Below are 14,522 nucleotides of genomic sequence, written 5' to 3' on the forward strand. Positions count from 1 at the left end.
GTACGTACGTACCCGTCATACGCACTTTAACAACCACATTACCCTGGACTACGATTTCAGCGTGTGGTGGTGCTGTTGCTGCTGCTGCCGCTGTACGTGGTTTGCGTCACTGTTGTTGACATGGATGACAAAAAAGGGGGAATGGAGGCCAATTTTTCTACACCGTACCAGTGCGGTGGTGTGTTTTTCCTTTTGGGGGAGGTATGTCTTTGGCATGTAACGAAGTTTTTTTTGCTGTTGCTGTTACCATACGGACTTGGACTACGAAAGGCATGGAATTTACCCTACGTTTACCTATTTTTATCGTGCATGGTGTACCCCCCTAAGTGTCACGCTGCCATGAAATGCTTGTATTATAAAGCTTACCGCTGTTGCTACCGGGGGTTTTAAATGTTTTGCTAGGATTAAGGTGTAGAGATTGAACAGAAAAAAACGGAGTGAAATGAAATGGAATGGAAAGTTTCAATCTTGTTATTGGCATCGGAGGAAAAAGAGCTTTACAGTTACATGAAAATAAAATGTGACATAATTGAATTGTTACTCTTTGATTTGTCTTTGTATGTTTCTTTTTAAAATCTCATTTTGTGGAATTATTTTAAAAGAAAACCCTATAAAAACTTTTTTGTTTTTTGTATTTTTCTCAAAAAATTTAAAACATTTTCCTTTCTTTCCAGTTGCATTTTTATTCAATGGCGTTCAACATTAAAACACACTATACAACTAATCACTTGAGCAACATGAACTTTTGTTTCATTTTGTTTTTCCACTTAAATTTTTTCATGCTTGTATTTCCCTCTAGTTTTAGATTTGTTTTCAAAAAAAAAATGCATCTAGTCAAACTAAAAAACCAAAAAAAAACTTTTGCAATCACTATGCTTCTATCACTATAGCTAAACCATAAAAGGAGGAAAAAACTTGGCCATTGGCCAACTGAACTATCATTCATACTAAAAGTTTGTTTTAAATGAAACACCTGCAACTATGTACTGATAGAATACAATGATTCTTTTCCTTCTAAAAATGGCTATCACTACACACAACCAACTACGGAGGCAATAAAATGCACTACATCTTTTTGTATACTATTATAATACATTTTGCACGCATGTTTTTGCTTTTTAATTAAGCGATCGAAATTCGCTTTAACGTTTGATTTGTTGTTCCTTTACAATCGTTTCATTTTTTGGTTTGCTTTGGTTGTTTTATGTGTATATAATGTAAGTCTATAAAACGTTTTGGTCTCCTATAGTGCATTTGATAATACTTTTGGTTCGACGTTGTATTTTGGATTTTTGTTACTTTTTTAAACGGGTTCGATGATCGTTTGATACGTTCGCGCTTGTATAAAACAAGATGTAAGAAATCAATCACATCTATTGCAAAAAAAAGAAAGTCGATAAGTTTCATATTTGTCATGTTTTAACGATGGAGGCGCCCAGCTTCCAATATATGATCAAAAATAGTGAAAATAAATCAAGATTGCATACTTATAGGCGTTTTGAACTCAAACCACACAAGCAATTATTAGCGACGAAGACGACAATAAACTTTTAAAGCATATTATTTAGATGCTAAAAAAAAGGAAACAATAAGAAACAAACAAAATGGTTGCTTAAAAATGGTGGTGAGATAATTAATAAACAGCCCTATTAAATAGAGCAACCACTAATTGCATTACCGCTAAGAAACAACTTACGCAACGTAACGTTGTTCGCAATGTTTTAATGAACGGATTAATTAGCGTAATTCGCAACCCTAATCCGGGATTAACAACAATATGCCTCTCTGCATTTTACTCTACTTTTTACTGTAAAACTTCATCGTTATGATGTAAGCCGGGCCGGTGTGCATAGTTCCACCATCGCGAAATGGACACTGCTTTCACACCGAGTGACACTCGTCCAGTTTGAAGGTTAGGCCGTCTCCCAATCCCACGTAGGTTGCGTCCAGATGTAGCCCGTGTTCGTCATTGAGCAGTATGCGTTGTAGTACCGTCCAGGTGATCTAGCGTAGAATGAAGTAAAACGAAACAAAAGGGAAGAACGCGGTGAATAGTTAGCAAAAAACAGGGGGTGGATTGCAAATTTTAACAAGCAAAAAACCTTCTCCACAAACAAGCAGCAGACGGGCCACGTGTTGTGCTGCATTGCGATAAAAGTTGGCCGGTTGAGCACTATGTGTGTGTATTTGTGTACCGTCAGTAACACTCACCTGCAGTACGACCATTGAGGACAACGGCATCGGAACAGCTGCTGAAATTCTTCTTTGCACACCTCATTCCACCAGCAGGTACGCTACAGAAAAAGAGGGGGAAAAATAAGGAATGAAAGGAATATGCAGCAAAAAAAAAATCAACGCGCAACATTAAAACACTTGGCTCCTGAAGGTATGCAAACATCCGTTAGATGTTCACTTTTAAGAAAAACTTCCCCCATCGGAAGCAACGAACCGTTGAATGGTGATGGTACATAATGTAGTGGTGAGAGGGGGAGGGAGATAGGGGGAGAAAAAGGTAATAAATTTTCCGGATAGTTAAGCTAACCGGATTGAAAGTTTCGCCAAACAGCGAACGGTACCGTAAATGGGAAGTGTGGTAGAAGTTTATTGACACGTCGTAACGGAAAGTTTTCCACTTGGCCAAAAAGGTTTCCTCGTGTACAAGTGCTCCAAAAACCGAAACGGCACCATTGGAAGAACAGAACCCATCAACTGTCGCGTGAATCATGTCGGGTTAATTAAGTCCAATAAATGATTCATTCGCGCTCATGGGCACCGACACTTGGGCGGGTTTTACCGTGTTGCTCTAGATTTTAAGTATGGAAGGAAAACGGGTTTCCTTTCGGGAACTGATCCTTCGTAACGGTTTGCGAAAACGGACCATTCCTTGGAGCTTGCAAAGGTTTTGGGAGTGTAAAAGTTTTCCCGTCGCTAGCCTTGGCGAAGAAGTGCCGGCAGAAGCTGTTGTTTCGTACACTTCACTGAACCGTTGTCATAACTTTGTGATGACATGATGTTCACCTTAGAATGTTGGGGTCAAAAGTTTTCGAGGGTGACATTTCTGTTCTGCTGTCTGCTGTTTTTGTTGGTAAGGAAGGGAGAACAGTTTTATAATGAGATGAAATTGTTGTATGTTCGTTTTCTTGGGTTGTGCAGCAAACATGGGAACAAATTGAATTTGTCACCGGGAGCGGTTAGTTGAAAAGTGTAGTAAATTTGTTGTCCATTAAAAAGTTGTGCAATTGAAAAACAAATCGAATTTTTCAGTACAGCTAGAAGCTGTGATTCGTTATTATGAAATCAATCATATTTAGTGCAAAAAAAAGAAAGCACGTTTCATATTTGTCATATTTTAACGATGGAGGCGCCCAGCTTCCCTTAGATGATCAAAAATAGTGAACATAAATCCAGATTGCATACTTTTAGGGGATTTGAACTCAAACTACACAAGCAATTAGTTCTGGTTTATGGACGATGGTACAACATCTTTTGTTTTATTCTTATTTTAGATACTTAAGACTCTTATCTGAAGCTGTGGAGCTGAACCATAGCAATTAGAAAAGTATTTGAAGATATTAAAAAAGTTAGAAGAACTCCAATTGAGATTTGAACCTCTGTATGACGGTGTTGTTACCTACTCCACTGTTTGATTGACCGAGAAAGTGAATTAACAGCTCTCTCTCTCTTCTTGTTTTTTTTACATGGAGAAAATCTGCAAGAAATGCCACAAGGACCGCACCTATGGTACTGCCAGGCTTCTACTGACTACACGCTTACTCCCGGTATATAGGGATATTACCTCAAAAATGCCAGGTATAGACGTTTTTCAGGCGAAAAAACGTCTCCACTTCATATTATGACTGCCTGCTTGAACTACCGCTAATGAGACGGTTCTCTTGGCTGCTAACAGATTGAGCACCTGCACCGGATCCAGTGCGAACTGAGACCTCGTCTATTTCTATGGGAATTCTTCTTTGTAGCAGGCGGGAAAGGATATTTCGAATCACCTTAGCTTGGTCCAGTTCCCGCGATTAGAACACATCAAAGCGGTGATGTTTTCCACGGTGACCTCCGTACCAACTTGGTTGCTCATCTGGCGATCCTTGCTACGGGCGGTCCGATTGGGATTTGATTCCCGGACCTGTCGTGTGGAACCGGCGACGTTTGTCACATATACCATCGGGCCATCCCGATCGCAGGAAGCCACACAAGTGATTTAAACAAAACAACCCTCACATTTTTTTTATATTATTGTTTTATTTTTATTTAAAATTAATCAACCTATTTAATTGCTCTCAGTCGCAAAAAAATATCTTCTCAATAAATTATTATAATCCATCGTATTAAGCTGCGGAACCGTCATTCAAATACAGTTAAAGCCACGTAACCACCATAAACGAGCAGCTTGCTCAACTGAACAATTTTCATAATGAGACAGCAGTCAACTGCTTTACAGAAGAGTACTCAAAACTATCCCAAAAACTAACGACCAGTCATCGCACAAGTACCACGTAAAATGTCTAACAAAAAGTATAACGTCCACTGCATAACCAGTGAAGTGTGGCTTAAGTGGATAACTTTGTTCACCGTTCATCCACAGCGCTATTGCCGCTGTTTAATGTTCCAAAGTTTTCGTACAAAGCCACGGTTATGTATACTGTTTGTAATCAGATTCCCACACACCCATCGGTGTGCGGCTGGTACCGATCCATAATCAACGCCTAATTTATCATCGTAATTAATGGTGCAATGTTTTTGCCTTTTTATTTATCTTCACTATCATTCACTGCTCGTGATATACAGTTGCAAGGAGAGTAGAACACAAGCTTCAGAGCAGTTTGGTAAAATTACTCTACCAACTTTCCCCACCCTTATCGCTTGTTCTCCTTCCCTTTGTATGTGTGTACGTGTGTTTGAAAAATATGTTGATGGATTGAGACAAAATTTTCCTCTTAACAGCCATTAATCTCCCGTTTTTCTTCCACGGAAGGGAGGGAAAAAGCGTCAACATCATGGTTTTTGAAATTTATTTATTTATTTTATCTTCGCCTAAGGACGATACAGCCAACCCATGGTGCCCTTACTACTCCGGTACCGGTCGACGATTGCTCCGGATATTGGTGGGTAAACGGTTTCTCGTCATTCCATTCCCCGATGGTGGTGGGACCTGTTTCGGATATTGGTGCTACGCGTACGAGCAAAAATCATGACCCCGCAACGATGTGGCGGCGTGATTCTAGCGAATCGTTTCAATTGCCTGGTAGAAGCGATTCGATCTAGACTGAGAGAAAATCGTGCGGAAAAAGGTTTTCCCCGTACGGAAAAGGCGAAGGAACGTCTTGGTACAAGCGAATAATTGGATATTTTATTGAGGTTTTCAAACCAGCGTTAGAGAAGATCGTTATCTTACGCTTTCGCTACATCACCATCGGTGGTAGAGACAAGCCACAAGTGTTTTTGCTACCACCGAATGCCGATGGTTTCTTCGTAAAGAAAGCAGCTTCAGGCAAGCGCCAACATTGATAAAATCATTGTTTCTTGTCTGTAGATTGTTGGATGTATGTGTGTGTATGTGTATGTGTACATATTAGAGTGTGTGTGTGAGAAAATGTGTGTTAAAATCCTTAAATCCGGTTGCGATCTTCCAACCAAAAACATTACCATTACTTCCAACAGCTTTACTTTCTTTCAACACACGCATACACACGTGGTAATGTTCTTTAAAAGAAGGAAATTGAACGTGTTTTCTTTGGTAAAGCATTTTAAAACACAGTTCCACCATTGGGTGCCATGGGACATTCGTTGCCGTTGATAAGCTTAGCGAGGTAGAGTGACGAATAAAAATGATTCTGCTGTCAAGTGCCATCAAAGGGATTGTTTAGGAGGGGGCGTGTGGCATTTTTGGCGTTATTGGATTTTTGGTTTGGCATTTGTGAGAAAATATCCATTTTTAACCGAAAGCTGAAGCTAAAAATTTCATTTCTGCTGCGTTGTTGTTTTTACTACCGCTATGGGTGTGTATATTATCTTTTCTTCTTATGGTTAAGGTAAGCTACAATCTGCTTTGAAAGGATTCCTGAAAATGGAACCGAATATAGAAGAAGGCGACACACACAATTTGGTTTGCCGTACGCCCCCCGGAAGAAAAAGAGCAAAAAATTCCATTTGGGGCACAATTAATGGAAAGGGGAAATTGATTTTCTTTTGCTCACACATTGGAATGCCGCATGGGTTGGCAAACCCTTTTCTTTGGTTTTGTTTGCGGGATGTTTTTTTTTGTTCGTTCTCATTAACTTAAAAGAAAAAATGCAAAGCTTTCAAAATAGAAAGTGAAAGTGTATTTGGAACGAAAGGCACACCACCATTCGGTAGATGGGAAAAGCATAAAAGGGATGAAAATACAATTATTTTCCATCCAAATTCTGCCGGTATCCTTTGCTAGGCTAGGGAAGGAGTATGGAGAAGGTTGGGCGAAGGAGGTCAACAGACGAGGAAATATTTTCGGCATCAAAGCAAAACGGAAACGTTCAACCATGGGGAAATGAATGGGTTGTCTGGTTGGTGCTAATTTAATAACACTCAAAAATCTCCCAAAAGTTAACTTCCTTCCATCCAGTTTGTCAATATTCGCAAGTTTCTCAGGCTTCAAATTGTGACGCTTCAGTTAAGGTGCAATTAGATTAAGCACCGCTTGAAACACCAAGGGACGGTGGAACGTTTCTGCTAGAAAGTGTAATGATAAATTGATTTGTTTGTTGATAGCTATATTGTTAAGATGAAGGTATTTGAACTTTAAATTTGAAAAAAGTTGAATTTCTTTCTTTCGTCTTTCGTCTAGATTTTGATGCAAATACAAATTTTGTATATGTGATGTTATACATCATATTGTCAGATTATCTGGTGGCATTTTCAATATGTGACCAAGCTCATCAGAGCCTAGTGAGTTTAATGTGTGGAAATCATGGGGTTTCACCATTGCCCTTCCGCTCGAAATGAACCAAAAATCCTTTTGAGCATTTTTTTATTAAATATTTTTTATAAAAAGAAAAGAGAGAGAAATAAATTTATATACTAGCTTACATAAGAAACAGATAAAACAAAAAGAAGAGGAAAAAAAGCTCGGCTTATAATGAACATTTAAGGACTTCTTCACTTATCACAGGATTGTTATTTCCAACAATGTGAAGGATACAAACGTAGAATTTGGATCCGCTTACTTTTACTAATACCCGTTAGTATAGGGAAGCGGAAGGACAGGAATGAAGAAGTAAGGGTGGGATCGATGTTGTGGATTGCTTGTAGCAGAATACTCCAGGCCGATGACACTCTGGAGCACAATGTAAATTTGTGTTCCAGTGTATCCACCTGGGAGCACTCTGTTCGAGGTGATGATCCTCGGTTCATTTTCACCATTAGCTCTCGATGAGCTTTCTTGTTGTGGACCAGCAGGTACAGAACGGATCTCTGTATGGATGAAAGCCGCCGAGAGCTAGTCGCCAGCTAATTTTTGGGAATTCCAGCTCTATCTTGGAGTCAGAAAGCCTCTCAAGTAATATCCGACGAACTGCTTGGGCGATAATATTGGGAATTGTGTGCGGGATGTATGCTGGTTGCATGACAACCTTTCTAAGACATGGAGATGTCGATACGGATGTTGTGTTGGGAGGGTTTCTAGCGCCCGACATATGTTAGGCTCCGACGGCCAGACACTCCTTTTCAGCGACATAACTGCTGGTTGGTAGTGCCTGCGTAGCGATAGCCGGAATATGCAAGTTTAGTCCTTCACGGTTTCGAAGCAATGTTAGGTGATTCAGCGGCACACGCATGCCTCCGAATCGTTGCCGCAGGAATGAACCAATAGTCAGCGACATCTTGGCTATGTCTATGACCCTGGTACCACATACAGAAGCCACATACCATAGCTTGGGCAGTTGGAAAACCATTCAGGAGGTTATCTTCTGCATGAGGTTTAGATCCCTCATGCGATGAAGCCAGACCTGACGTCGGAATTGGTTGATCACAATGTCCCAATTGTGCCCCACCGCTTCACGAGCATTGCTGGTAAAAAGATACCAAGCAATTGTAACCTTTCTACTGTCTTCAACCAAGAAATAGTGATGATGTTGTGTACCTTCACATGTCCAACGTCAAGTGCTTCTGTTTTTCCAACGTTAAGTGAAGCACCGGAGCATAAACCGAAAGCATCAATAGCCGCTCTGATCCGTTCGAATTTTTCGGGAGAAGTAGTCTCCACGAAGATGTCCTCAGCCAAGTCGTCTTGGTCACTACATATGCTTTCTAGTCTCGTGATTAGAGATTGCAGGTAAAGGATAAAAAGATCCATTGAAAGAGGATCACGCTGCCATACAGATCGCCGAATATGGATAGCATCATTATCTCGCATGTATAAAAATTATTCAAACATATTAAAGCACATTTTTATGTTGATATGTGATGGAAATATCACTGGATCACCAATTTGTTAAATAAAAAAAGATATCTTTTTATAAAATTACAGGCCGTTTGTTGTATTTTTTTTGTGTAGTTAAATTTACGTTCAAAGATTCCATAAAGTATTCAAGCTATTGCTGAAAGCTATGTAATGTTATTACAACACGTTTGTCACATGGTTTCTTTTTTAATGTGACTTGTTGTGTTTAATTTATTTAGTTAACTTTGTAACATAAACATTTCAAATCAATCATCGATTTTTTTGCTGTCTTATTCCCCATGTCCCTTTTTACCTTTTTGTTACTCCTTTTGCCCGGCTCAATAACACAGACAATGTATCGTTTTCTCGGAAACGCTATCATGACGTACGTAATCGCTGAAAGAAGCAATCATACCACACGGGTATAAGTCATGTTCCGTCCCTAAGAAGAAGAGAAAAAACACTCCCATACCAAGATAGGTATGAATAGCAAAAGGGGCTAAAGAAAGCGCCACAGATTGCTTTCATTGAATTGAGTTCAATTTTATCGGCTTGTAACATAAACCTTCTCACCCAACGTAGCATCGGCTTTTGCCGGCGAACCATGTTACCTTAATGCCCCGACCCGACCCCGATCCTACATTCCAACACGGACCAAAGAACCCAGAAGCCGGGTCACACACAAATACGCGCGAGCGCACAGGAATGCTTCCGTGGCTGGATGGGCACTGTTTAGCGCACACACAAAGCACAAACCGCGTCATCACGTACGAGGCGCGATAACGCAGCAACCGGAGCGGAATGAAAGCATATTAACTGCGCGCACATTCGCCACGAGAGGATGAGGTGGAAATAGAAAAAAACGGTAATGAAACTATGCTCACCTCTGTCAGATAGCCTCGCACACTTTGATCGGAGTAGCTGCGCTTAACGATGCGGCCCGACGCAGCCGGCAGGATGGATATTGCACCGAACACGGCGAAAGCAACCCACACCTGGAGGGAAAAGAAAATAACTACCATTAGCAGAAGAAGGTAAGAAAAAAAAGGTAAAGACAACGTGGGGGAAACTGTAGCCATCTCAATCGGGGGATTGCTACGAAACAGAACGACATTAAAGTAAAACGGATAATAAAGAAAAAGTGCTGAAGATGAACAGAAACATTTTGCAATAAAGCGTACGACAACGCGACTAACTGGGACTAGGTTCACCGTAAATCGGTGGTAAATCCGGGATACTGGCAGAAATACCATGGGGACATTGATTAAGGTTTTTTTTTGCCGAACAAAAGGGGGAAAATGAAAACAGCACTCCTTGGAACGTGCCGAACACAAGTCGAAAGAGAAATGGCCAAGGTATTTTTAAGTAAAAGCAACAACAACAACAACAACTCAAACAAACACCTAAAGAAACCAAGAAAGAGTGAAAAGTGATGGGAATATGTGAAAGAAAAACATAACAATGTAAGGAATCTACAACGGCTTGCTCTGGAGGCACAATTCACCGTTGCTACATCCTGTTTTGCTGCGTTGTATTTTTCTTACAAAAAACCACAGGATGTGTGCCAAGGGACTAGACCGGTTGGGTATTGAGATTGTGGTGAGAAAAAAGGGTTGAAAAGTTATTCTTTTATTCGCTCGCTAGTAAAAACCCTCAGCTGTGTGTGAGGGATATAAAAGAATGGTCCGCTTTACACACGGAACACGGTGATGTGCAAACGAATGGCAGCAGTGATTAAAGAGGAATATTTTCTTTATTTGCTTTGCCTGGTAAAATGATAACATGTACATAGTTTAATGTTCGAACTTTGGGACACTTGTAATGTAAGAATTACATTCTTTTCCCGAGTTACGCGAATTCGTGAAACGCAAATTTTAAAATTTGATAATTTTTGGGGTTTTAAACGTTTTTGTTTTAATTTTTATTCTGTGAATTTTTTAAAATATATTCTCGTTATATTTTATTTAAATTAGTTTAGGTCTAATTTGGAGTTATTTAATTCGTTAATTCGGAGTATAAATGAATCGTTAAACGATGCTCAAGTAACGCGGATTTTTCCGGAAATATTATTCGCGTAACTCGGAAAATTTTGTATTTTGGCTGTATTTATTTAATTTTTAATATTCGTACTAGTAAGTTAATCGGTCAAGTTATTCTGACACGGTAAAGTTAATAGTAAAATTGAAAAAGGGATGAACAGATACGTTGTACTTTTAATTACATTTTAATATATTTTAAATATTGATCGACAATTGATATTGGAACAAAACTAAAGAAAAAAATAAAACAAAATCTGTAAAATCAGATTACAATAACACATTAAGTACAAAAGCTAAAACCAAAGCTAATGGTTTGTTTATTTTAACAAAATTAAATAAAAATTTAAAGTGTAACCTAACGCTGCCTAAAATTTGCACCACACTGTAACCGTACAAGCAAGGGGCATCAATAATACGAAACCGTACCCCCATTGCGGCTCGTTTGCTGATCGATAGCGGCATAGTTTGAGCACACTCTACCACCGTACATAATCGGGCATCCTTATTCTACTGGACTCAACGGTCCTTATCGATCTGGGCTTGCATTGGGGTTTTTTTTTCATTGCGGGAACCACGCGCAACTTTCAGGGAAAATGCTTTTGCGTTTGCCTTATTATAACTTCAAGTATGCCGGTCGTTATGAACGGCAGTCCAAGTGCGTCATAATACGCTTACAGAAAATGTACAAAATGAGAAGAATTCAAAAAAAAAACAGTTGACGAGGAATTTAATGCAAAAAGCAGTAAGGTGATAGTATTGGCATCATTATGAGGAAGTTTTTATTTGAGAGTTAGAAATGTTTTAAATAGTTTAACGTTATAGTAGGAAGCGTTATAATAATTTAAAAAATGATTAAAAACATTAAATATAGCAAAATTAAATACAAAATCGACAGTTACAAACTTACCTTATTCATTTTACTCCTTCGATTTACTTTCTTTCCGATTGATACCATTCTGTTCACAAGCACCAATAGTCGATGGCACTCTCGGTCGTTTGCTTTTTCTTCACACAACTCAAATCTCGGCTTTTACTGTCTCAACCTGCCGTCAAAACAGAATTGCAATTGTCGTCCAATTGCTACCACTTTGCGGCTGATGCTGCCCGCTAGCTAGGGTGGCAAGAATGCTGGAAGTATACTCGATGCCGGGTTCGGTTGGGACGACCGAAAATTCACTCACCGAGAAACACTTTTGGCCGGCAATCAGTTGGTGGCAGCCACGCTTGTGAAGATGTTATCCAATCTCACGCTTCCACGTTTAATCCGAGCGTGGTAAAATCAATTCCAACACTTGTGAGATACGTTGAAGTGTGGCGATGTTCTCACGATGTTCACACAATTATCACCAACATACTTTTTTGTGGCCAGTAATCCAGTGTTGATGTTTATCATTCAAACTAATAGACACATCGAAAGCTGTGGCGAGAAGCCGACAATAACATACCGTAACCCCAGCACCAGGACGAAAGGAGTATCTAACGTAAACTGATGAACCACCCGCAAAAAAACACACACAACTTTCCAACTTGTTGATAACGATGACAGGCAGAACGGTCGTAGTAAACGAAGCGAACTGGGTTCGGTTGATAAATTGATGTTTCTACCGTGCGCCTGCTGCTCCGAGCACGTTCGTCGCGCTTGCTGAGGATTAAAGGTTATGTGAGGTTGGTTTTTGCTGTTTTGCTACACTCGTCTGCTGTTGCTCTCCCGGCTGTTTTGTCGGTTGTAGTAGAGCAGTAGGCTACGATTTATTCATGAGCTTCACTTTCTATTTCTTTGCCATATTCACTGACCTTCCACTATGGTTTTATTTTGTTTCGGTTTTGCGCCTCATCTACCGTTCTAATCTTGTTTGTAGTAGATATGTTGCATCCAATACGCAATTCTTCACCGCATTTGATGTTACATTCCCCCCTCAGAAACGATAAAACAAACTCCCTTTACAAGAGAGCTTACATCAATAAAACGAAATAAAACCACGCACACAGACACACACATAAAATAATGAATGAATTTGGTTTGCTGCCGCAAAAATGCAGCAAAACAAAAACGAATAAAAACTTAATGTTTTTGTTATACCACAAATACGCCACTCGTAGCTATGTAGTGGAACTCTCGTTGATGTCGTACCGGAGACAAAACAAATACACAAACACACAGAAACACAATTACACGTGAGCGCAATCGGAAACACAACAATCGTTGCTGCGTGGCAGTGATTGAATGGGCTAAGCGCTGAAGGAGAGACGGGTGAGAAACAATGGATGAGACAGGGAGGCTGGCTGTTCCTTCAGCCTGGCGTAGTGTGCGGTGTTAATACGGTGTAAATGGATAGATGTCAAAACACTCTCTAGTGCCGTACGGGTGAAAGGAAGATCATCAACTGAACTGCGACGACCGCGCCGTGGTTTGCCGTGTTGGACTGCCGCCGGTTTTGCGCTTTACCGGAGCGCAGAACATTCTATCGGTGCGTGTGCAGTGTGAGATGCGATGCTGATGCTGGTTGAGAGAGTGAAACAGCTAGTGGTTTCCCCCGTTGGTGGTGCTTTTTTATTTAAAAAGCGAAAGCTTTCGGAACGGATTAGCTTGAGTTCAATGGAGACGCCTGGTGGTGCGTAGAAAAGCTTTCCAGCAAAAGCTTGTCATGAAATGATTAGAAAGATTCGAATATTTGCTAAAAGTTTTGGTGCTGATATTATCCATGTTCCTAACAACTCTTGTTCGTTTGATGCAACAAAAGTATAAAAAAACAAGGAATCGTTCTTCTTTATTTATCTTTTTTATTCTTCATTTTCTTCTACTTAATATGAAAATTAGGTCACGTAAGAAAGCTTAATTTTGTCATTTAAAATGTGTTTTTGCGTCTTCATAAAAACGAAATAATTGGTTTCGGTTACTGTAAATTGATAACAATCGGTTTGGAACAGAATGCTTATTCTTTTCTCTAGCCAAAGGTTAGCATTTCCACGCTTGCTAGCCTTTTCCAGTCAAATTACTGCCCATCAATTGTTTTAAGACATTTAATTCATCTATTGCTGTATTGCCTTCTTTCGCTAATATTTATGTCTTAATTTGACAAACACATTTTGTAAAATGATACTAGAAATAATGTATAAAGTAAATAACCCACTATTACACAACAACAGACATACTTCAAGATTAATTTTGTCATACAAAAAATACTTTTTTTTAAATAAAAAAATAAATAAAAAGTTAGTTAGCAATGATTTTCACAAATTGTTTAAAATAACAAATAAACTTTCTATTTCCAGCCTATATTCGATTAATGTTAAATAATTTTTATAGTTTACCGAACTGTTGAGTAAGGTCACGGTCCTGGACACAAAACTGGACCAATATTCGATTTGTGCTGCTATACGAATAATATCCATCACGTCACGTCTCCAGACTGTACAAAATGCTGGAGGCACAGACAAACTCACATTTGTTGGTGGTGCCAGTCATGTGCCGAAATTGCGTTACCCACATTTGGTTATCTTCGTCACGCCCGGATTAGTTCGAGGATAGATGTGTGGTACAATTTCGAACGCATGTACAAAGCAAATGGAGTGTTTGTAATTCGTGCGGTTAATAGCGACAAAGGGGGTAAAACATTGGCCCGTTGTTCACCTTGCTCTGGATTACGGTGTCACGCATGGAATGCTAATTTGCAGCTCGTCTGCACGACGAACAACCGTTTGCAATGGGATTTAAACAAACGCTGGCTGATGTGTGTTCATGCATTTAGAATTCCATTTCACGTATCGTGTAGTAATGTTTTTTTTTTTAATTTCATACGTTTATCGTCGATTATAAACCAATTAATTATGGCATGTATAAGGCACTCAATATTGTTTGCTAGTAGCTTATGTTTTGGTTTTTTTTTCCTTGGTTTCATATCACTCTCCCGAGATATGGAATTCGATAAAGCTGGCGTAAGCTCTCCCGAGCTTATCGTATCGTACGGTGTGTGGTTGGTTTCTCGTGGTGCCCTAGATTTTGACGTATTGCGTCATACTTTGCTCACTCATCCCTCATGATCGGCTAGGGGCGG

General features: G+C 39.6%; 1 protein-coding gene across 4 annotated transcripts; it reads right to left on the bottom strand.

The window, feature by feature from the left end:
- Positions 1 to 24: 24 nt before the first annotated feature.
- On the bottom strand, positions 25 to 13,109 carry LOC125769349 (uncharacterized). 4 transcript variants are annotated; one of them, XM_049438026.1, is made up of 5 exons: positions 12,831 to 13,109; positions 11,375 to 12,406; positions 9,313 to 9,423; positions 2,212 to 2,294; positions 25 to 2,004 (listed from the first exon to the last, which is right to left on the bottom strand). In XM_049438026.1, the coding sequence occupies exons 2-5, from the start codon at positions 11,420 to 11,422 to the stop codon at positions 1,914 to 1,916; spliced, it is 333 nt and encodes a 110-aa protein (XP_049293983.1). In that variant the 5' UTR covers positions 11,423 to 12,406; positions 12,831 to 13,109; the 3' UTR covers positions 25 to 1,913. The 4 variants fall into 4 exon arrangements, with proteins under 4 accessions (XP_049293983.1, XP_049293982.1, XP_049293984.1 ...); XM_049438025.1 differs by having other exon boundaries at positions 12,599 to 13,109; XM_049438027.1 differs by having other exon boundaries at positions 11,375 to 12,109; positions 12,548 to 13,109.
- Between the last annotated feature and the right edge of the window lie 1,413 nt (positions 13,110 to 14,522).

The sequence above is a fragment of the Anopheles funestus genome, chromosome 3RL (assembly GCF_943734845.2).
Source record: "Anopheles funestus chromosome 3RL, idAnoFuneDA-416_04, whole genome shotgun sequence".
NCBI classification, from domain to species: domain Eukaryota; kingdom Metazoa; phylum Arthropoda; class Insecta; order Diptera; family Culicidae; genus Anopheles; species Anopheles funestus.

What these genes read in the sequence shown, in the direction of transcription:
- LOC125769349 (XM_049438026.1), bottom strand. Translation starts at nt 11,422, where the DNA reads ATGGTATCAATCGGAAAGAAAGTAAATCGAAGGAGTAAAATGAATAAG. An exon ending in TGCGAGGCTATCTGACAGAG is followed by an intron (nt 2,295 to 9,312) that starts GTGAGCATAGTT and finishes CTTTTTCTGTAG; the next exon opens with CGTACCTGCTGGTGGAATGA. An exon ending in CCTCAATGGTCGTACTGCAG is followed by an intron (nt 2,005 to 2,211) that starts GTGAGTGTTACT and finishes ATTCTACGCTAG; the next exon opens with ATCACCTGGACGGTACTACA.